Source organism: Dermacentor andersoni, chromosome 4 (genome assembly GCF_023375885.2).
Source record: "Dermacentor andersoni chromosome 4, qqDerAnde1_hic_scaffold, whole genome shotgun sequence".
NCBI lineage: Eukaryota > Metazoa > Arthropoda > Arachnida > Ixodida > Ixodidae > Dermacentor > Dermacentor andersoni.
Genome location: NC_092817.1, coordinates 199,796,397 through 199,821,351, shown reverse-complemented (window position 1 = coordinate 199,821,351; position 24,955 = coordinate 199,796,397). Strand labels below are relative to the sequence as shown.

The following is a 24,955-nucleotide window of genomic DNA, read 5'->3' as shown; positions in this document are numbered from 1 at the left end:
ATATTAGGCAGTTTTAGCACCGCAGTGTGGTAAACACGATAACTGCAACCGTACGTCGAATGTCACTAGGCAAGCCTACTCCATTTCATAGCTCAGGTGCAACGCTGTGGAAGCTACGTACGAAGCCCGGTCACCAAAATTTATTACTGCGCGCGTTTCCGTCTATGCTTCGCAGCGTGCCAGCGGCGTTCGCTCACGCGAGCATGCACGTGAATCTGCTGCAACGGGCTGCAATTAAAAAAATACCGAAAAGAAAATTGATTTAAAAGAACGTGTTAGCAGCCGTATAAGTACACGGTTTGTTTTCATGGGTAAATTATTTTTTTTTTCATTCAGAACTGAGCTTATATATGGAAAATTTTCTAAAAAATCAGGTCAGGAAACACCGAACTTTTTCTAAGTGCGAACGCAGCCACTGCAAGAAGTATCTCAAGCGGAACAGCGGAACAACGCTGGGCTTCAGCCGCGCCGATTTAACTGGAATACCGATTGCCCGCATCGTTGTCAAGCTCCGATGATAGTCACTGTCGCGGAAATGGTCCGAGCACAGCACAGTTGATTTCGTCGGCACGAACTTATCTCTCCTCACCGCACGGACCCACTGCGCTGCAAGGTTCTTGTCCTTCGGGAACCTGTGAAACACCACATCGTCTCGCCCGCCTGTGTTCGCGTATCCGAATGCTGCACAGAACGAGGGCATGTTGGGCGCCCTCAGCTGTAGGCACTCACGCAGCACAGAAGGAAAGAACAGCAGCTTACGAAAATCGCAAAAGAAAACAAACGTGAGCGGCGGCGGCGGCAGATCTCTCGTAGCGTCGTTCAGTAAAGCGCAGGACGGAAAGAGGCATACCAGCAAATGCCAGCACGCCGGTCCGGCAGCTCGGTCGCCGCGAATGACGTCACTCTCGCCGGTTCTATCCTCTGGCAACCACCTCATCCGGCGCTCCGGGAAGCGATGGGGGCGTGTCCGCGGGGGTGATTTAGAAAGCGATTTCCGCCCCTTATATTAACAAAACGAAGAAAAAATTTTCGGAACCGTAAATTATTAGGTCTGTTCTTCCCAATCCCAGCAATTCATGGAAATTGAAAACCGTTTCAGCTTCCCTTTATGGCCTTAATGCTTCCAGTCGAGACACATTACAGCATCTGATACCCTTCAGGGTGCACACATGGTTTTTCTAGCTTCTGTTGGCTAGAGTGTTCTTATCTTCACTGGCGCTCATTTTGAGAAGCACCGACGCGGTGCGTGGATGCAGAAGCGGCACCATAACGTTTTGCCACATGCGGAATAACACTGATCACATGCCTGCATATTAGTGGCAGAGCAGAGCGCAAGTAATTTACTGTTCCCACTGTGGGGAGCACACATGTCCATTTCCTCCCGCGTACTCACATCATCCCGTTTGCACATTGCAGACGGGTCAAGAGCCTGCGTAGACACGGGAGAGATGCACCACGTGCCCTCTCATTCTCCTTCGCTCTCGTGATGTGCATATCCTTTTCCTCCACCCGGCTCGCGGGAAAGGGAAGGTATCCAATGGACGAGGAGGCCATTCCCCTCGCAATAGGTGAAAACATATAAAAGCGCACTACCGCGGGAGACCTGATCTCTCTGGCGCCCGACCTCTAACCTGCCGGAGTGACATACCTGCTGCAGCCTGCAAGTGACCTCGTTTGCCTGACTATCCCAGGCATGAAGGCAAGCCTACTTTTTACTTATTACAGAGTGGACTTCCCTCTGCCAGTGTCCCTAAATGCTTGTAGCAATAAACGTGGTTAGAGTCAACACCGCTGGTTGCCTTATTCATTTGAACCCGACATAGCTGCGATTGCCACGGAACGACTGTGTGACTTTATCTGAAGCTCACCTTCAGCCCTAGCAGTGCCGGAGTGTACCCCCAACACCATACCTGGTACGACACAAGAAGATGTCAACGGGTTACCCCATTCCGATGCACTCACCCCCCCCCTTCCCCGAATCTCATGTGCACCTAATTTTTGCAGACTTTAAGTGAGAAAACAAAAGTGGGTTCGAATGTAACAGGGCCCCAATTTATAAAAGAAAATATAGCATTTCCCCCACGTTCACAACCAGAAAAAAAAAAATTTACCTTCACAGAGGGCAATTTTCTTTAATTAGCTTTCATAATGAAAGTGGCATGCCACTGTTGCCATTTGTGCTTCACTGGCTACAGATACCTAGCACACGGGGGCAGTATTCTTGAGCGATCGCGTTTAGAGATTAGAGAGTCTCCCTTACGTCCTTGTTTTCTGGCGCTAAATATGCTTTCAATTTACCAACATGCCCAACAAATGGCAATCTACTACCAGTTTAGCGAGATTTTACGCAACTCTGTATCGGACTTGGTGAAGTATGTGGCTGACAGTGTTCCTGGCACCGTGCGCGACAGTGAGCTTGGTGCAGCACCAGAAACACTGGCAGCCATATACGCTGATGCACCCGATGCCAAGCTGTGCAAAATCTCTTGAATATAATAGCACAGTGGTTCATACGTTTCTTCAAAGGACCAAGCGAAAAAAATTCAACCGGGAAACGTAATCATGAGGAAGCTACAAATCACCACAGCAACTAACAGCTCTAACTGGCTGCCAGTGCAGTTACTAGACATCTTCGTTCTCATACTTTGACAGGGGACGGCATGTGTGTGTATGCATAATTAAGGGACCTGCACGATGTTCCGTGGCAGCATCCCCTTTGAACTCGTGATATGCTTCACCACATAACACGCAACTTTATTGCAGTGGAGCTGACTAATGAGAGCCTGCCATTATGCAATGCATGTAGACTTTTGGTGGCCCCAAAACAAATCTAGCCCCGCGCTTGACAAACCTGGCCCAGTGTGTGTGGTTCCCAGTAGGTTTTGACCAACGCAGACTCAATTGCTTCGCACAAGTGCTCTGTCCACATTTCCTCCCAATATGCTGGTTCATCACTTGGCTTGTGCAGTTCCGCTTACTTATTACAAAATTTAGCCACTTATTGCAACATACTCGCTGGCTGCAGTGCTAAATATACATGACTGTCGCATTCAAACAACACATAAGATGTGGAAACATTACAGAATGGCGACGTATCAAAGGGAAACATAATAAATGAGTCAATAGGAATGAGGTTCGAACCGCGAAAATGCGACATACTTCTGGGAAAGCACAACAGCAAGGAATGTATCAACAGGGTTTCAGTGTATCTCCAAAAGTAGCTGATCGAGAATACCACTCCAGATCACAGCAGAGCACAGAATTAACCCTCAGCAACCTCCACGAAAACGTGCTCTGTCACCATTTTGTTTGAAAGGAAGCTGTGACCAACACCATGAACATAACTTTTGTTTGGTATCCGATTGTAACCCACACGCAATTCCTGGTGCCATCTTCTTGGAAAAAGGGTGTGTGTTAGATTTGGGTAAATATGGAAATCAAAATCCACCGTAGGCTCCTTGCTGGCATTCCTCTTTCCCAGACCAGATCATAATTTCCTTTTCTTGCCTGTGCCTGCATGCATGCTTATAATTAATGTCAATTATAAGGAAGGTATTTTCATGCCTGGTGCAACTTCCTTATAATGAAGTTTAACCGTAGTTCTAACACGTGAAGTAGCTATCCTCTAGAAGGTGTCTTAGATCAAAAGCCACTGAACTGCAAAATGAACAAAGTGAGATTTCTACGACTGCACTACTTGCATAGCTTTAGTTAGCTTAGCTTTGTTGTCTGGATGGAGACGGTCCCTGCAAAAGGCCAACCTCATGCCAAAGTAATCTACAAATGCTCCTTTACACAAGAGAAGAGACAGTGCCAAGAAAGAATGAGAGCCAGCACACTGACCACCCTGTAGCCGCCGGTAGAGGTCCTCATACTGTTCCTCCAGCTTCTTGGGCTTTGGTGCAGGCTCTGTTGACTCCTTGCGCTTCTCCTCCAGCTGGCGCTTGATGCGCAACGCCTGCTCCTTACGCCGTGCCAGCTCCTCCTCGCTCAGCTGAAGCAAACGCACAGAAAGAAATGCTGCTGCACACAAACCAAGCAAGAAGTCATCCCACATAAAAGCACCTTCAAATGTTCACTGCAACGTGGTTCACGGGTGGGTCATGGCAGTTATTCACCCTGTACAGCTGTGCCAAGCTTTGCTGCAGTGCACAGAGCGACATCAACAGAGAAGAAAAATTCTTGTTGCTTCTGATCTGACACAATGTGGTGCCATCTCTCTCTTCTAGGAAGTTTCAAAGGAGCACAACTCCCTGATGACTCACTGGTGGGCCACCACGCATGAACTGAGTCTTCAAGTGCTGCCAAAGTGAACATGTCAAAGCAGCACTGACATGACATTTCTGACTTGTCGTTACCTTGCATTAAATGTAAATACAAATTTACTTCCATCGTCACTCTTTACAAATGTGCCGCAGTGGCAAGGACGCAGACGAAAAGTCTAGGAAGGGACTTGACAGGGTCTTTGAATGAAATGAAAGTCCTGGACTTCTAAACCCTAGAAAAAGTAATGTCAAGCGCCACAGCACTCTGAATAGTTTACTGTAATAATTGCTTCTATGAACCAGCCTTCGTACCCAGGAGGTGGATTTGTCATGACATCACGACACATTGGCTTGCTGCAATCACTGCAGCTGCTACAAGTGAGCGCAGCCCAAAGAAACGCAACACCTTTGTTCATTCTTTAATGAGCAACACCATAATGCCTGGCCTTGAGAGGAAGCTTTAGCTCGGGTGCTCCTATCTAAATACATGTAAAAGGAGAATTCGTTTTTCTCGGCAACCACTGCACCAAATTTGACGGGGTTTGCTGCATTTAAAAGAAAAACTTAAAATCTAGTGACTGTTGGTTTCGAATTTTCGATTTAGGTTGTCAATTTTTATAAAAAATTGGCAAAAATCGCAAATTTTCAGAAAACGAAACTATCAAGTTTACAACTCCATAACCCAGCAAGAAAAAATGATATTGCAATTCTGTGAACTGTATCTGATAGCACATCTAAAGCGGACAAAATTGATATGTTACACATGAACCTCAAAAAATGTGTTAATGTGTTATTACAACTTTTGCAGAACCCTCGTAAATAACGTAACAAATTCACGTAAGATGTAAAATGACATATCAAATTTGTCCACTTTGAATGGTCTAATGGATGCCGTTTACAGAATCACGATATCTGTTTTTGATGCAGAGCTATTAGTTTGTAAACTTCGTGCTTCTATTTTTTTCAAACTTCTGAATTTTTGAAAATCTTTTTAACAAAATTCAAGCCCTAAATAAAAATTACGCTTCCGACAGTCACTAGAATTTAACTTTCTCTCTCAAATGCAACAAATTTCATTAAAATCGGTCCAGGGGTTATCTCAGAAAAACATTTTTGCGTTTTAACATGTATTTGAATAGGCCGCGTCGGAGTTGGGCCCGAGCTAAAGCTTCCTCTTAATGCCACAGGATGTCAGCAAATCTTTCTCTGGTCATGTCACCACGATAATGTCAATGACATCGGGTCTGGCACTTTGAGATCAATTTTAGTATCAAATTAAGATATCTTATGTTTGCCAACCTTCACATTTGCTAGGTCACGTCATCCTTTTATGAGCGAGAAGCTTGTCGGAGAGTTTCTGCACTTCAAAAACAATGTCAGTAGTTGTACCTTTATGGGCGCAGAAGCAACAACACCCAAATTGTTGCAGGCCGGACTACCTACAGTTAGCAAGACCTGCACATAACCGTGATTTTAGCCAGTCTTTGAATGAGAGGAAAGCTAGTCACAGATATTGTTGCTGTCCGAGGGCAACACTTCATTAGTTATCACATGCCACATGGGGGGCGTCAGTTGTGAAAAATGTTCATAATTTCAGGTACATACTATTTGGAGCTGAGCCAAGGCCTGACCTGTGCCGTTGGTATATTTAAAAGTCATTATATAGGCACGATGCATTCAGGGGGACGCCAGGACACAACGTCCTGAACATTTGCACATTCCCGGTCTTTCTCTTTTATGTTGTGCAGTAAAATCCTACCAGGCCTGCAAGCAGAGTGTCAGTTCAATCACAGCAAATATAAGAATGATAACACTAAAAAATTACTGGTACAGTGAATCAACTTACACTTAAGGTGGCCACAACAGTGTGGTGTAGCAAAACAGCAACCATTACCTCGCTTGCGAACCAGTGCCAATACCAGTTACATGGGGGACACACCCTACTAGCCCATAAGTGCAAACATAACAGAAGTTCATGGAAAAATGAAGCATTTAAAAGTGATCAATAGCAGTCTAACAAATGATGCCTCAGACGGGAGCCAACATTTCCACAAGATAACTTGAGTTGTTGCCGTGACGAAGTCTACTCGTTCAAACGTTAAAACCAGCCTAAGACATTCCTTGTTTAAAACCTATTAATGAGAGGTGGGTGAATATTCAACATTTTGAATACAGGTATGAATGATAAAAGCATAATATTCTATTTGTATTCAAAAATGAACTATTCGGTATATATCCTTCAGTCACAGCATACAGGTTTGTGGATGCAGCTTATTTTTGCCATTACTGCACAGTGGTTGCAAGGAATAGACAACAAACATTAAGCCTTGAGTAAACTGAACATTCTGCTTTCTTAAAGTCCACCCATTTCACTTCTCTGTGAAACGTAGCTCTTCAGACGACCGCATTGGTGAAGACACTGCCATGTTTGGCAGGATGTTTGAAGTGGGGCATTTCGGTAGTAATTGTGAAATTTTTTTTCCCCTTTTTTCTAATGCTTGCACTCAGTAATTTATCTGTGCATGTAATTCGAGGGGGTGATTCAACATATTTAATGAAGCATGACTGGCTGTGCAATAAATGAATATTTAATTACTATGTTATTATCATGGGCCACTATAAAATGCACAGAGTCATTCTCTCACCTTGACTTGCTTTCTATGTGACATCTACAGCACCTTGGAATAAAATTATGTAAATTTCACGCATTTATTGACAGTCGATCGCAATTCATGACTGAAGTGGATATGAATTAGAATGCTCAAAACTGACCAAATATTTCATGAGAACGGACTGTTTAAGCCTAGTTACTTCTCCTTCTGCTAAACAAAGGGTCATTAATAGCCGGAAGCGTGACAGCAACAAAAGCTTTTGATTTAATGTAGAAATAAATGGGCAATACAAGCTCTCTGTTCATGGTTTTGCAGTGGAGGCCTACATGACAATCTGTGATTTTTGCTTGTACTCTGTCATTTAGTGTTTTTGGAAACCTAGCTGTATAGAAGCTTTATTTTTTTACGCTACTACCAGTGATGTTTTCCTTGTAAAGGGCATTTTAAGATGTGTCTATGATAGAAAAGCTCCTCAGTAGCTATGAATTTTATTTTTCTGCAATTTACAATTTTTCTTTTTCCAGCAACTATATATTTGGTCTTATTGGAAAGCTTGTCGTACAACAGCCACTCTTTCTTGGAGGTTTGCCACCAGGCTATCATGTCGTTGAGTGGCTGCTCATGCAGTTTTTCTAATCACATTTGGTGATCTTGTGTTTAAAACTGATCATTCGTTTTTGATAGACCTGATCATTTCTTTTTTATAGCTGTCCATCTTGCACTAGTGAGCACAGGCATGGTACCTAATTATACCTAAATAAGTATTCCACCTGTAAACATATGCATCTGCGTCTGACTATTCATATTCGATTCAACATTCAATACTTCAAAATACATATTTCTTTTAATTTTGCATTTTCCCACCGCTGCTATCATGCAGTAGCCCAGGTGGGCACATTATCTGAAACAAATTGCACGTCTAAACTTACAGCACCTGCTGTTCAAATATGCAAGTGCAAAGTGGAATGTCTTAAAGGATGCCATATGGAAAAAAACTGAAAAATGTGAATCTCAACAATTTCTAAAAACAAAAGGCACATTCATGAAGACTGACTTACATTAATACAATATAAGTGAACATACGGAATTATTGTTTACCCTCACTGTAGCAACCAGCATTTCCATATACCACACTTCTTTCTACTATCATTTTATAAATGCGTGTGCCAATGATCAGAAGTGAATATAATGGTGACAGGACGTGGCCCTCTTATAGTTTCTATTTCTGCTCACTTAGTCATTGGATCAATACACACTCTAAAAGTGATGTTTCTTAAGTGGTACACTCTTAACAGAACAGTAATCTATAAGGAAAAGGAACCCTGATGCTCACCCGTGAGTTACTAGCAGACTTATCCTCGCCTTTCCGACGTGCCTCCTCTCGTGCACGGCTCGGAACGGCCGACTTGTGCGTTGATGTGCGACTGTCATCCCTGCTGTGCGACGACTTGTGGCTGTGGGAGGTGGAACCCGAGGAGCTGCGTTTGACATCGGCTGCGCTGGAAGACGACGATGGCTTCTTGGACAACTGCGATGATGATGACGCTGAAGAGGAGCCCTTGGGCAGCGGAGCCTTGGGCTTGTGCGAGTATGCGTAGAAGGTGTCCTCATCGTCCTCCTCATCTTCAACTCGAGATTTGGACAAGGAGGTGGGCTTCTTGGAGAGCGAAGAACGGGCATCCGGTGCTCGGCTGCCATTCTGCAAAACAAAGGGCACAGGGAACAGCTCTTACTCTTTGTGCAGACAGGTACCCATCCATGAAACACTTCAAGCATGAATTTCTAACTCCCTTCTTCTATACAAGATTCGGGCTTCCTTCATATTAAGGTTGGAAGATAATCACAAGTCTCTTCACAATAAAGCCATCTCGTCTCTAGCATAACAAGAACGTGGGGTGCAAATTTCGCATGCCGAGGTCATATGGGCCACTGGTTGAAGCTTCTGTCCTTAAACACACACATTCTTGGCTATATAGGGGCAGATGGCCGCAGCACCTTGACCTGGAAGGTACAACGCCACCAAATACCCAACCAACCACAAAGTCTGTAATGTTCTGCAGAGCCACCAACTGCAGTGGTTATGGTGTACTGCTGCTGAGGTTGTGGGTTCAATTGAGGCCAGGATGGCCGCATCTACCCCTTCCCTCCAAATTAGGCCAACCACAAAAAAAGCTCATTCACCTAACTTTTAAGTGTGCAGCAAGAGACCTAAGTGGTCAAAATTGATGTCAATGCTACGACATGCAGAGTGTCCTAGCTACGTCCCACTCCAACACAAACCTGTGCATCTTAATACAGACGAACAGTTTTGTAAGCATACCATGTGCATAGTGCCATGCGTGTATTAAGTTCTCGCACTTCTTAACCATTCAGTTATTTATCCGATACCTAAGTTTAGTTTCAACTCATGCAAGGTATGCTCGTGGTACAAGTCGGCTAGCCACTAGTGTGACGGGCCCGTCATGTCAGGTGAAAGCAATGCAGGCACCACATCTGGATTTGCCACAATGACAATCATTTGATATGGAACCTGTGATTATGCTTCAAATATAGGAGCCAATGACAGGCAGCATGGTTCAATCCAGTGACTGCCACTTGTGCTGTCACTGCCTACACTCAGAGCAGTGACAGGACAGCAAGTGCAGCAGACTACCTCTAAAATAGGGTGTGCAGGCTACATATGTGCTCAGCTTCATTAACAGCCATGCACAGTCACAGCTGTGCATGGCTGCAGCTACAGAACGCCACATGGCGTTCTGTAGCTGTGCTGTCAAGTTGTGCACATACAGTTAAACCTCAATGTAACAAACTTTAATATAACGAAATTCTTGATATAGCGAAGTACTGGACCTTTCATAACATCTTGTTTATAAAACATTATATATTTATAACCTCAATATAACGAAGTGTATTTATACATGGTGTCAATATAACAAAATTTACCTGCTGCCGTGAAGAGATACCAAGATAAAGTAATAAATGAAAACTTCCACGGACGCACATGGTCAAATGGGTGAATTACATGCAGCTGCTTGCACGTCTCAAATCATGTGCTACGCAACGAAGCACTGCCGGCGAAGTGGCATGTTCCCTACGAAGTGCAAAAAAGGTGTATCGCACCCCACATGCCGTATGCTTTGGGTGCAAGTGGAAGTGGGTGAGGATGAGCTGAGAAGGAAGGTGGCTTGACGAGCACCGTCTTCTTGCGTGAGCAAAAGGAAAGGAAGGAGGGGAGCGAGCTTGCAGTGTCGCAATCGAGCGTGCGTGACATTGGGGGAGGAAGTGCGGGGCCAGGTTGCACACCTACTCTTTTCCAGTGCAGCTGTGGCTGTGCATGGCTGTTAATGAAGCTGAGCACATACGTAGCATGCACACCCCATTTTAGAGGTAGTCTGCTGCACTTGCAAAGAGTGGGCACTCTGAGATGATGTGGCCTAATGTGCTTCGTCTGCCCCAGCGTTTACTGCTGGAGGTGGCACAGTTGGTGGTTATGGAGACAGGTTGAAGCAATAGGCAGACGAAGCATTCACTCCCCGCTGCTGGCACTTTCCACGATAGCATCGTACCACTGCGGGCGACACTATCAGCCGCAGGGGCGGAGTGGACCTGAAAGTGTGGCTGGCTTCGCTTAGTATTGTTGATGCAAAGATATCATCGGCACAACATGAAACCATATCTTTTATTGCCAAGTCTCAAATTAAACAAAGCAAATTTTTGTTCGCATTCAAATTTTGCGTCACCTTCCCCGTCAGGCTGCACTTCGCAGCCCGGACCTGGATGAACAATTCTGGGCTGCCCAGCAGGCTCATGACGTGGCCGTGAGGCTCGGCCTTCCGGTCCCGACATGGGAGCGGCCCGCTTAGTGGTTAATTATTGCTACTTGCAGGACCAAATAAAGCTTTCCTTCCTTCCTTCCCGGTCAGAAAAGTACATTGGCGACTGTACTTATTTGCATAAAAGGTCAAATTTCAATGCAACAAAATTTCAATGTAACGAAGCAAATTGCCGATTTTACCGACTGTTATATTGTCAAGTACGTTCTTTATTTCAGGAAATTCTCAGCGCACACACACACATGCAGTCTGCGTTCCGTCCCGACGCACCGCACGCGGCTTGCTCCGCCGATTACTTCGCTCACTCATTTCGTTGTTGCGTGCTCCCCACATGCCAACTATGCACACACGCCTTCCATGTTCTCCCTGCCTGCCACACACCATTGCCTACCGTTCCGTGCCTGCTATTCTACACAGTTGCCTACCGTCTCGTGGCTCCAACTCTACACCACCTGGCGCCAGCCCAGTACTCTCACAGATTCCCTCACTCTCACAGTACTCTTACAGATTCGAGGCCCAGGCATCTCGAGGGTACACATCCAGTTTAGCAGCTAGGGGAATGAGGCGCAGAAGGGGGCACCTCAGTGCCAGCTGCTTGATTGTGATGGCTCCACGGGTTCCATAGTTCCCGCCCATAGCACAAGAAGGCAGGCGTAAAGCCAGTAATTACACTTTAAGACGTGCGCATTGCAAACGCCCCTTCGGGCAGCCTTTTGTCCCAGACCCTGTGGGAACTGCAGTAGCCCATAAGGGCATTGTTTAAGCGATGCGTTATGGTGTTCCACAGTCTGTCCTGCTACTCTGTATGGGACTGTGTGGCTCTCCTTGATTCCGCAGTGCTGGAGAATGCCTTTCCACAGTTTGCTTATGAATGGTGTGACATGGTCGCTAGAGATGGAGCTAGGTACACCATGCCGGCAAAAAACATTGATCATTTTATTGACGATCAATTTGGAGGTAGGCACATGTAATGGTAAATGCTCTATCAACTTCGTGAACTTGTCAAGCGCCACCAGGATGTACTTGTGGTGCCAAGGGGTTGTGGGCAGTGGCCCAATAAGGTCCACACTTAGCTGCTGCATTGGGTGGGTGGCCCATGAACTGTCCATCAGTCCTTTTGGTTTTTCCCGGTGAGGTTTGAAAGCCTGGCACTGCTGGCAGCTGCGGATGTAACGGGAGATATCGGAGCAGATACCAAGCCATGTGAACCGGCTCTTCACACGTTTCCAAGTTTTAAAAAAGCCTAAATGCCCACTTAGGAGGTGGTCAAGCTCCATTTTCAGTGCCATGTCTTGTAAGTGCTGAGGAAGCCAGGTGACCTTACGTGCACCGACCGTGTACATAAGGATACCATTGTTCGAGATTTCACTGTCATCAGCTAGGTCCTGTACACTCTTGGACTCTTTAGGGTCACCAGGTAGCAGGCCAGACTTTAAGTATTGCAGCAGCTGCAGCAGCAGTGGATCCTTGGGTTGTTCCAAGTGGAACTTTGCAGTGTCGGTGAGTGGGGACACATCAGTCATGTCAACAGGGGCTGCCAGTTCAAAACGAATGGTTTGTTGTGGCTCTTGCACTTCGATTGGAAACCAGTCCTCCACCAAACACGGCTGAGCAGATTCGGCAGCAGGGATGGGGCACCTGCTTAGTGCATCCGCTGGGACGTTGGCCCGTCATTTACGATGCCTTATGGTACACTTGAACCCTTGTAATCTCAACACCCAACGTCACACTCTACACGATGTCTGCTCAGTTGTAAGCATCCAAGCCAATGATGCATGGTCACAATGCACCTGAAATGATGTGAATTCTACATACGGTCGGAATCTATCCACAGCCCACACCACAGCGAGGCATTCCCATGCTTGGACAGTATACTTCTTTTCAGCAGTGCTGAGGGCCCTGCTTATAAATGACACAGGCCTGAGTTCACCTTCAACTTCCTGCAACACTGCCAATATGCCAGTGCCACTGGCATATGTATCCATAACAACGGGCCCCATTAAGGTCAGGCAATACCACAGCCACCTGTCCTGCCAGCCTTAGCCTCAGAGTCTCGAATGCTGTCTGTTGCTCAGCACCCCAAACCCAATGGGCTCCTTTCTTGAGGAGAGCTGTCAGGGGTCTGGCTTTGCCAGAAAACCAGACGGTAAATTTCTTTAGTATCCCATAAGGCCCAAAAACATTTGGAGCTCCTTGACTGTTTTAGGGCATGGGAACTCTGCAACCGCTCGCACCTTGTCCGGGTCAGGTTGAAATTTGCCTGGAGAGATTACATGTCCACGGAATTTTTATGCCTGTTCATAGCATGTAACTTAGCTGGGATTGACTGTTAGACCTGCAGAGCCAATTCTTCGCAGTACCTTATCGATATGTTGTAGGTGGTCTTCAAAAGTTTCTGAATAAATGAGCACATCGTCAAGAAATGCCATGCAGTAGTTGTGTTTTATACCTTCTAACACTTTGTCCATGAGAGACTGAAATGTTGCTGGCCCATCTACTACTCCAAATGGCATTCGCTTAAATTGAAACACTCCTCTATGGCACAGGCAGGAATGCAACGTTCGGTACATCTTCGGGAGCAACCAACACTTGAAAGAAGCACTGAGCAAGGTCGAGGCTCATGAACCACCTACCGCGGCCGAGCTGAGCCAGTACCCAGTCTGTGCAGGGCATGAGATATACTGACACAGTTGCGATTGCATTTAAGGGTCTGTAGTCTACCGCAAGGCGATATCCTCCAGTTTTCTTCTTTACTAATACAGAGGCACTGGCTCAGGAACTGGAGCAGGGCTCAATGAGGTCTTGGTCCAGAAAATCTTGGATACACCCATCAAGAATTTGTCTCTTTTGGCTGTTAACCGGGCACAGCTTACATGTAACTGGTGGGTGGCTGCCTGTGTCTATTTTGTGAACCACCAGGGACGTGCAACCTAGCAGAGTGGTAAAAATATGCTTATGGTCTGCAAGGATATTATTAAAGGGACACTAAAGGCTAATACTAAGTCGACATGGACTGTTTAAATACCATTCCAGAAACCTTGCAACGTAAGTGTTTTTTGTGTCTGCCACCTTGTTTATAGAAAGCATAATGACTCGACGGATTTTGATCCCGTTTGTTTTACTGTAATCCAAAATATGTACTTGCAGTAAAGACAGCCTCAGGTTCTTAATTTAGACTTTACTTTTTTGTGTTATTCTATTATTTCAACAGCACACTATGTAGTGCTACAGGCATGGCAGTGTGCATGTGATGTTGAATATAAGGAGTGTAAAGTAATTTAAAGAAACCATGGGACTCTGCTTATTTGAACTGCACATCTGAGCAAGTGATTACACCACTCTAGTATATTTCATTGCCATGCCCGGATTCTTTATATAAGCAGGCAATATATAATTTCTTAAAAAACAAAATCTGCTAAAGATATTAAAGTGACACCTCAATTATACGTCTCCCGGTCATGCGATGACCCGCATTTTGCAACGAATTGGTTTGGTCCAGGCAAAACCCCCATAGAAATAATGTATCATTTACACAAGATAACGTCAACCGTCAACCGCGCCTTGTAAGATGCCTCTCTGGTACCGTTCGAGAAAAAAAGAGAAGCCCTAAGCAGATGCAGCCTGGTACACGAGCGAGCACACTGCAGCCAGCTGATAACAGGTGTGCAATACCATGTATACTCGATTGTAATGCAAGTTTTTTTTCCGAGATTTTCATTACTTGAACTCGACGCTCGCGTTACATGCGAATAACGACAAAATTAACAATTTTAAAACAAGAATCCTAAATTCCGCAGTTTTTAGTGTTACATTGGCACCCTGCACCTTTACATTTCAATCTAATTTATAGACAAGTCAGCCAAAGTCAAAACTTGTTCTTTTGTCGTAATCGACGCCATTGTCGCTGCAGTAGTGCCACGGTTACAATGCTTCAGTACCCTGCGATCTTTCGCGCTTTGACTCCACTTATTCATGATGTTAAGGTGACATAGCACATTTGATGTGATGCCCGCTTTGAGAGACAAGCAATTTTGATGGCCGAGAAAGACGGAAACTCCACCGTGGCTCAGCAGCTCAACATCAACGATTCGCAGATGGCAGGACCAGCTGGATGCCTTCTTTAAATGTGAGGCTGGTCAGAAGGGCTCTGTGGACCGTGTAGTGGCCTGGTACCGTCCCCAAATGAAATGGTTGTGCAGTCTCTTAAGAAGTGATCATCATCATCGTCGTCAGCCTGGCTAAGCCCAATGCAGTGCCAAAGGCCTCTACCATACTTCTCCAACTACCCCGGTCCTGTGCTAATTGTGGCCATGTTGTCCCTGCAAACTTCTTAATCTCATACGTCCACCTAACTTTCTGCCGCCCCCTGCTACGCTTCCCTTCTCTTGGAATCCAGTCCGTAACACTTAATGACCATCCATTATCTTCCCTCCTCATTACATGCCCGGCCCATGCCAAGTTCTTTCTCTTGATTTCAACTAAGATGTCATCAACTCGTGTTTGTTCGCTCACCCAATCTGCTCTCTTCTTATCCCTTAACGTTACACCCACCATTGTTATTTCCATAGCTCGTTGCGTCATCCTCAATTTAAGTAGAACCCTTTTTGTAAGCAGCCTGCAGCTTTCTGCCTCGTAGGTGAGTACAGGTAGTACACAGCTGTTATACACTTTTCTCTTGAGGGATAATGGCAACCTGCTGTTTATGATCAGAGAATGCTTGCCAAACGCACTCCACCCCATTCTTATTCTTCTGATTATTTCAGTCTCATGATCCGGATCAGCGGTCACTACCTGCTTTAAGTATATGTTTTCCCTTACCACTTCCAATGCCTCGTTACCTATCGAAAACTGATGTTTTCTTCCGAGACTGTTAAACATTACTTTAGTTTTCTGCAGATTAATTTTTAGACTCACCCTTCCGCTTGCCTGTCCAGGTCAGTGAGCATGCATTGCAATTGGTCCCCTGAGTTACTAAGCAAGGCAATATCATCAGCGAATCTCAAGTTACTAAGGTATTCTCCATTAACTCTTATCCCCAATTCTTCCCACTCCAGGTCTCTGAATACCTCCTGTAAACACGCTGTGAATAGCATTGGAGAGATCGTATCTCCCTGCCTGACGCCTTTCTTTATTGGGATTTTGTTGCTTTCTTTATGGAGGACTACGGTGGCTGTAGAGCCGCTATATATATCTTTCAGTATTTTTACATACGGCTCGTCTACACCCTGATTCTGTAATGCCTCCATGACTGCTGAGGTTCTCGACTGAATCAAATGCTTTTTCGTAATCAATGAAAGCTATATAGTATAAGGGTTGGTTATATTCCGCACATTTCTCTATTACCTGATTGATAGTGTGAATATGGTCTACTGTTGAGTAGCCTTTACGAAATCTTGCCTGGTCCTTTGGTTGACAGAAGTCTGAGGTGTTCCTGATTCTATTTACGATTACCTTAGTAAATATTTTGTAGGCAACAGACAGTAAGCTGATCGGTCTATAATTTTTCAAGTCTTTGGCGTCCCCTTTCTTATGGATTAAGATAATGTTGGTGTTCTTCCAAGATTCTGGTAAGCTCGAGGTCATGAGGCATTGCGTATACAGGGTGGCCAGTTTTTTCTAGAACAATCTGCCCACCTTCCTTCAACAAATCTGCTGTTACCTGATCCTCCCCAGCTGACTTCCCCCTTTGCATAGCTCCCACGGCTTTCTTTACTTCTTCCGGCGTTATTTGTTGGATTTCAAATTTCTCTAGAATATTCCCTCTTCCATTATCGTCGTGGGTGCCACTGGTACTGTATAAATCTCTATAGAACTCCTCAGCCACTTGAACTATCTTATCCATATTAGTAATGACATTGCCGGCTTTGTCTCTTAACGCATACATCTGCTTCTTGCCGATTCCTAGTTTCTTCTTCACTGCTTTTAGGCTTCCTCCGTTCCTGAGAACATGCTCAATTCTATCCATATTATACTTCCTTATGTCAGCTATCTTACGCTTGTCGATTAACTTGGAAAGTTCTGCCAGTTCTATTCTAGCTGTAGGGTTAGAGGCTTTCATACATTAGCATTTCTTGATCAGATCTTTCGTCTCCTGCGATAGCTTACCGGTATCCTGTCTAACGAAGTTACCACCAACTTCTATTGCGCACTCCTTAATGATGCCCATAAGATTGTCGTTGATTGCTTCAACACTAAGGTCCTCTTCCCGAGTTAAAGCCAAATACCTGTTCTGTAGCTTGATCCGGAATTCCTCTATTTTCCCTCTTACTGCTAGCTCATTGATCAGCTTCTTATGTACCAGATTCTTCCGTTCTCTCCTCAAGTCTAGGCTAATTCGAGATCTTACCATCCTATGGTCACTGCAGCAGACCTTGCCGAGCACGTCCACATTTTTATGATGCCAGGGTTAGCGCAGAGTATCAGTCTATTTCATTTCTAGTCTCACCATTCGGGCTCCTTCTCGTCCACTTTCGGCTACCCGCTTGTGGAAGAAGGTATTCATTATCCGCAAATTATTCCGTTCTGCAAGCTCTACTAATAATTCTCCCCTGCTATTCCTATAACCTATGCCATATTTCCCCACTGACTTGTCTCATGCCTGCTTCCTGCCTACCCTGGCATAAGAAGTACTCAAGAAGTACTCTTAAGAAGTACTCAATCTCAAACAAGCTCAAAGGTGACGTGATATCACGCGATCACTTACAGAGATAGTTTCACTTTCACGAGTCTTGGCTCGTCCCGGTACTGAATCCCTCGAAGCATACAGCCAACAGTGCTCTTGGCACTGATAATGAGCTTGGCACAGCACCAAAAACACTTGGCAGGGATGCTTCCGCTGCACAGTCACGCAAAATTTCATGAAAGTCAAATTATCTCCAAAAGGGATCACCCAAGAATACTGCCCAAGGAAAGCTGTCTCCACCTCCGTTGACAACTATAAGTGAACTTGCTTCCAAATTGTTTGTTCGTTCCAACTTGTTTGAACGTATTGCTCAGCGTCGACACCATTTGGCAGTTTGTTTGTACACAAAACAATGCCGGCGACTTGCTGCCAGATGCTCCAGCTCTTGAGAGGAAGCTGACGATGTGTTGCGGCTGGGCAAACGTCCAGAAAAGGATTACGGATTTTTTTTAAAAATGAGAATAAAGATTCGCTCACACGTCTTCCAATAAAATGCTTAGTTGTCATTTCTTTTTTTTAAATAACTTAACCTAACTTCCTTGGAGCAGTGCAGGTTCGTGATGCAGGCTTATTCAGGTGGTCTGCACTTGTGTTTTGGGCAAGACTGACCATCACTGCCTATATTCTTAGTTTTTAGAGTACAGTGCAGTCCACTTATAACGATATCAAGAATGACAAAAAAAAATATGATCATTATAACCAAGTATCGCTGTATCCAGACTGCCTTTAAAAAAAAAGAAAAAGAAAGAAAAACCCTATCGAATACACCTTCGAAGCTTTGAAACAAGATTTGCCACTTGTGCTCAAAAATGGACGTCCAAAGTAGGCAGTGAAAAATAAAACGCTTATTTATACCTCTAAACAGCCTGTAAAACTTTAGGCGTGCTGAAATAGTAAGAAATTCGCACTTGCTTTCACAGGAGCTTTAAGCTCACAATCGCGGTGTGCATCGTGCTGAGCTGCTGCATGAACAATGGAGGCAATACTTTAGCTTGCATGAAATAAAGAAACGACAAAGAATGAAAGTGCCCAACTCAAGAGATAAGATAGAATTCGCGGAGCTGTCAAAACTGATCAACAAGGTGAAAATAAGTGATATTCGAAATTATAACTTCAGAAAGACTGAAGAAGCCACAAGAGATGGATGCAGCCTGAAATCAGTGAGAAGGAAACTTGGCATAGGACAAACCAAGATGTATGCATTGAAAGATAAGCAGGGTAACATCATCTGCAATCTCGAAGGTATAGTAAAAGCAGCGGAAGAATCCTATACTGACCTGTACAGTACCTAGAGGAGCCAGGATACCTCAATTAGGAACAGTAATGAACAGGATACAGAAACTCCTCCTATAACTAGCGATGAAGTCAGGAGGGCCTTGCAAGACATGAAACGGGGACAGGCGGCAGGAGAAGATAGAATAACAGTCTATTTAATTAAAGACGGAGGAGACATAATGATTGAAAAACTGGCGGCTCGCTATACAAAGTGTCTATTGACTTCAAAGGTTCCAGAAAACTGGAAAAATGCGAATGTCATGTACTAATTCACAAAAAGGGAGACGTTAAAAAACTGAAAAATTATAGGCCCATTAGCTTACTCCTAGTATCTTATAAAATATTCACCAAGATAATCTCCAATAGAATAAGGGCAACATTGTACTTTAATCAACCAAGGGAACAGGCTGGCTTCAGGAAGGAATACTCTACAATGGATCACATCCATGCCATTATTCAGGTAATCGAGAAATCCGCAGAGTACAATAAACCTCTCTATAAGGCTTTCATAGATTACGAAAAGGCATTTGATTCAGTGGAGATACCAGCAGTCATAGAGGCATTACGTAATCAAGGAGTACAGACCACTTACATAAATACCTTGAAAAATATCTGCGGAGATTCCACAGCCAACTTAATTCTACACAAGACAAGTAGAAAGACACCTATAAAGAAAGGGCTCAGCCAAGGAGACAGTCTCTCCAATGTTATTCACTGCATGCTTGGAAGAAATATTCAAGCTATTAAACTGGGAAGGCTTAGGAGTAAAGATGGATGGTGAATACCTCAGCAACCTTCGGTTTGCCGATGACATTATTCTATTCAGCAACACTGCAGATGAGTTAAAACAAATTATTGAGGAGCTTAACAGTAAAAGTGTAAGAGTGGGGCTGAAGATCAATATGCAGAAGACAAAGATAATGATGAATAGCCGGGCAAAGGAACAAGAGTTCAGGATCGACAGTCAGCTGCTAGAGTCTGTGGAGGAGTATGTTTACCTAGGCCAATTATTCACAGGAAACCCTGACCACGAGAAGGAAATTCACAGAATAAAAATGGGTTGGAGCGCGTGCGACGCACATTGTCAGCTCCTGACTGGAAGCTTATCGTTATCATTGAAAAGGAAGGTGTACAATCAGTGCATTTTACCGGTGCTGACATATGGAGCAGAAGCTTGGAGACTGTCAAAGAAGCTTGAGAAAAAGTTAAGGACTGCACAAAGAGCAACGGAATGAAGATTGCTAGGCATAATGTTAAGAGACAGAAAGAGCGGTTTGGATCAGAGAGCAAGCGGGTATAGCCGATATTCTAATTGGCATTAAGAGAAAAAAAGGGTGCTGGGCAGGTCATGTAATGCACAGGTTAGATAACCTTTGGACCATTAGGGCTACATAATGGGTACCAAGAGAAGGGAAGCGCAGTAGAGGAAGTCAGAACACTACGTGGTGCGATGAAATCTGGAAATTCACAGGCGCTAGTTGGAATCGGCTGGCGTAGGTCAAGGAGATCGCAGGGAGAGGCCTTCGACCTGCAGTGGACATAAAATGGGCTGATGCTGCTGATGATAATGAAATCGATGAGTGATTCAATCGTGACCAGTGTCAAAAACAGGCCATTGTCAATCTCGTCGTAACTGCCACTACTGTCGTTACCTCCATTACACAACGCCGCCGCCTGTCGCGACAACGATTGCCTCGTCGGATATCTCTTTGCAGAACGAGGCAGCACTATCCGCACTCAGAAACTCTTCCATCGAAGCACCACCTGATTCATCCTTGTAGCAACGTGCTCCGAGAGCTTGGTAATGTTGGTGGTAATATCAGTGTCAGTGTTGGTTTCACTATCATGGGGAGTTTCACCCTGGCGCACAAAGCCCGCCTTTTCCGTTGATCAGCATGGACCCTGGTTGCAGTCGTCATGATTGTCGCCCTCCTGCGTTAGCTCACACTTCTTTGAGTCTTGATAAATTTGCAGCCTCGTCTCAAGCGACACAGCTTTGCACTTAGTCGGCACCATCTTCTATAAACTGGGCAGTCTGCTGCTTCAGGGTTGCTTCCGCAGCGCATTTTTTCGATCTCTGAGAGAGTGCAGAAAATTCGGGCACCAATTCATCTTTTGCTTTTTTTTTCCCTCTCCCTTCATGCGTGGTTCCATAGCATAGTGGAGCATGATCGCAGGCAACACGAAAACAAAGCAGCTGGCGCCATCTTGTGGCATGCAGTGCTAACTCACGATGCTCTCCGTGGCTTTAAATATCGGTGCGCAGGTAGAATGTGCTGCGCGGTTAATGGGTAGCACATACAAACTCGCATTGGCAAACTTTTAGCCCCATCTCGACATCGCTCGTTTGAGGGGAACTTAGCAATGCAAATGTAATTAGTATTCTGCATGGAAAACGCTGTCCAAATGGCAAAATCTTTAATGTTACATCCGATATGCGGTGAATAAAATACTGTTATACAGTGCAGTCCACTTATAAAGATACCGCATATAACAATATATCGGTTATAACGATGGGTCGACATGAGAGTGTCATTTTATGCATTAGGTCTATGGGGAAAAAAACCATTTATAACGATAGGCTATTCACCACATATAGGATATAACGATCCAAATTTTGCTGTCCGGATGGCTTTTTCTGTGCAAAATAATCGTAACATTTGCGTTGCTCAGTTCCCTGAAATGAACGATGTCGAGACGAGGCGATGTTTACCTCCGTAAGTTCGTATCTGCCACCATTACCACGCTGCGCGTCCCAACGTTACTAGGCGCGTCCCGCCCCGCCTGCGCACCGGAGAGTACCTGAGTAGGTGCAGCGCACCACAAGATGGCGCTAGCTGCTTCATGCGCGTCGGCCACAGTCGCTCCGAAAGAGAGAGAAAGAAAAAAAAAATGGCTGTGGCTTAGCTAAGGTTCAGCACAGGATGCAAAGCATACTAGCCTTTATTTTAGTTGTTGAACCACTGTTTAGCCTGGTGAACTGCTGTTGCTTGGCTATATTTGGTTCGGCTAGACGAAGAAACAACTCATGCGTTACTCTGCTTCGCCTTCAAGAGTGGAACGCGACAGCGTTCCCATCGACCCGCCAAGGGGTGTAAGACAATGGGCTACGGCGCAGCGACTACGCGCCCCGCATTGGACGTGGTGAGCGTCGAGCAACGCAGCGTTCGGCGCGACAACGAAATGTGCGCCTGAGCAAGCGACGCACGCCTGAGCCTTAGAAACAGCTCGTTTCTAAGGCAACACCGCATTCACTAGAGGCGCTTTTGTACCGCTTTGAAGCATCGTACTCGTGGCTCAGTGGTAGCGTCTCCGTCTCACACTCCGGAGACCCTGGTTCGATTCCCACCCAGCCCATCTTGCAAGAGTTGAGCCAAAGCCACCTAGAAACAAGCGCAGCTGCTTATATACCGCCGCGATGCCGCGAGCGACGGCGCGAGTTGGAGCCCCGTTTCTCCTCTGTCGTGACGTCACGGTGTCACGTGGTATTGAAGGCGACACCGCCGCGCCTGAGGAGCTGGGTTGAGCTCTAGTAATATGCTTCGCATAAAAAAAAGCGACAAGCAAAGCGGCGCGGGGGCACCCGTCCCGCACTCAGTGTCTCTCTCTCTCAATAGCAGGCTGACGCCACCGAAGCAGCGTGCAACCAACGGTACAACCCAGTTCGAAGATGGCTCCGACAAAGTGCAAAGCTGTGTCACTTGACACGAAGATGGACATTTTGCAGGACTCTCGACGCGGCTTCAAGGTGAGCGCCCTCGTGAAGAAGTATGAGCTCGCCCAGTCGACGATATCAACCATCTTGAAAACCGGGAGCACCGCGATTGTGAAGGCAGGGGCTATCAGCAACCATGCTGATCAGCGGAAAAGTGTTAGAGACCCTTTGTACACCGATGTTGAAGAGGTGCTTTACCAGTGGTTCATCACAACCCGCGCGCACAATGTGCCTATTGCCAACAATGTGCCAATGTGCCAGAAGAAAAGCGAAAAACTTCGCTTTTCTTCTGGGACGCCCAAATTTTGAGCCTGGGGGAGGCTGGATTCAGCGCTTTAAAGAGCGGCACGGAATCGTTTACAAAAACATGGTAGGGGAGGTGGCGTTTTCGGACACAGAGGCAAAGCAGCAGTGGCTGCAGACAAAGCTGCCCGGTGTGCTGGAGCGCTACGCGAAGAAGGACATATATAATTGCGACAAGACTGCTCTGTTTTTTCAAATGTTGCCGTCGAAGACTCACGCTCTTAAAGGAGATCGATGCCCCGGCGGGAAGCACTCGAAACTTAAGGTGACCATGTTGCTGTGCGTTAGCATGGACGGGAGCCATCGTCTCAAGCCTTTCATGATCGGACGATCAAAGAAGCCAACGTGCTTTAAGAGGAAGCTTTAGCTCGGGCCCAACTCCGACGCGGCCTATTCAAATACATGTAAAAACGCAAAAACGTTTTTCTGAGATAACCGCTGGACCGATTTTAATGAAATTTGTTGCATTTGAGAGAGAAAGTTAAATTCTAGTGACTGTTGGAAGCGGAATTTTGATTTAGGGCTTGAATTTTGTTAAAGGGATTTTCAAAAATTCAGACGTTTGAAAAGAATAGAAGCACGAAGTTTAATAACTAATAGCTCTGTATCAAGAACAGATATCGCGATTCTGTAAACGGCATCCATTAGACCATTCAAAGCGGACAAATTTGATATGTCAGTTTACATCTTACGTGAATTTGTTACGTTGTTTACGAAGGTTCTGCAAAAGTTATAATTACACATTACTCCATTTTTTGAGGGTCATGTGTAACATATCAATTTTGTCCGCTTTAGATGTGCTATCAGGTACAATTCACAGAATTGCGATCTCATTTTTTCTTGCTGAGTTACGGTGTTGTAAACTTGATAGTTTCGTTTTCTGAAAATTTTCGATTTTTGCCAAATTTTTATAAAAATCTGGCGACCTAAATCGAAAATTCGAAACCAACAGTCACTAGATTTTAAGCTTTTCTTTTAAATGCAGCAAACCTTGTCAAATTTGGTGCAGTGGTTGCCGAGAAAAACGAATTCTCCTTTTACATGTATTTAGATAGGAGCACCCGAGCTAAAGCTTCCTCTTAAGAATCAGCACATCCCGGTCCGCTATCGCAGCAATATGAAGGCGTGGATGACCCGCGACCTGTTCGAAGAATGACTGCTCGAGTTCGACAGCATAATTGAAGGCCAAGGAAGAAAAGTAGTGTTGCTACTTGACAACTGTAGTGCACACAACGTTAACCCGAAGATAACATCTGTCGAATTGATGTTTCTGCCTCCGAATACTACGGCAGGCCTGCAGCCGTTGGACGCCGACGTGATCGCCAACTTTAAAGTCCTGTATCGGCGGCGCATGCTGGAGTGGCTAATTTTAGCTATTGACCGCACAGCTCCTGGCATGTCGGGTCATGCAGACGGGCCCCCTGACCTGAAGATCAGCCTTTCGAAAGCCGTGCGCTTCGTTTATGGTGCATGGTATGAAGTAAAGCAGTCAACCATATACAACTGCTTCAAAAAGGCGGGCTTTGTGCGTCAGGACGAACTTCTCCAACCCACTGAGACCAACACGGTGGAAGCCGCTGGCATAACCGAGCTCTGGGAGCTTGTTCCTACTGGTGACACAGGTGGTGCGTCAATGGAGCAGTTTTTGACTGCAGACAGTGCTGCAGTGCTGCCTCCTTCTGCGATGAGGTCACCGACGAGGCGATCGCCGAAGATGTGCTGTCTTGACAGACGGCAAAGTTGTGCGACGGTGGCGACGGCAGCAGCGACAGTGACAACGAGATTGACAGTGGCTCCTTGACCCCGACCACGATGTCCACGCACGCAAAGTGCACTGTCGTCGACTGACTCCTTAATTGATTGTATGCATGCTAAAGGATTGCCGCCAGTGTTCGTGCAGCAGCTGGAATCCATGCACACCGCGGTTGTGAAGCTGAAGCTGCCGCAAAAGCAAGTGCAGATTTAGGACTATTTCGGCGCGCCTAACCCTTGACACGGTCATTGGCGCTAGAAATAAAGTTTGTTTTTCACAGCCTACTTTCTACATCATCTATTCTTTAGAGCATGTGGGAGATACGGGGTTCTCCTCCGTACTCTTGGGACAAAGAAACGACAACACAGTAGTGCAAACAGTCACAAGGGCATTTATTGCACCTTTCATAGATCAATGCCTGCTAGCCGAGTTGCTATCCCCAAAACATGCCGACGGGCACGCGACAAATCTAGAAGTCCGACTTACCGCGACCGCATTGCGAGCGAATATGTTCACC

The 24,955-nt window shown here is 45.4% G+C and overlaps 1 protein-coding gene across 1 annotated transcript in view; it reads right to left on the bottom strand.

The window, feature by feature from the left end:
• LOC126538527 (uncharacterized) overlaps positions 1-24,955 on the bottom strand; it is a 122,575-nt gene that overhangs the window by 36,624 nt on the left and 60,996 nt on the right. The window contains exons 8-9 of the mRNA XM_050185388.3: positions 8,211-8,576; positions 3,844-3,994 (exon numbers count right to left, since the gene is read on the bottom strand). Of these exons, the coding sequence (XP_050041345.1) occupies positions 3,844-3,994; positions 8,211-8,576 (517 nt within the window). The remainder of the gene's footprint in view (positions 1-3,843; positions 3,995-8,210; positions 8,577-24,955) is intronic.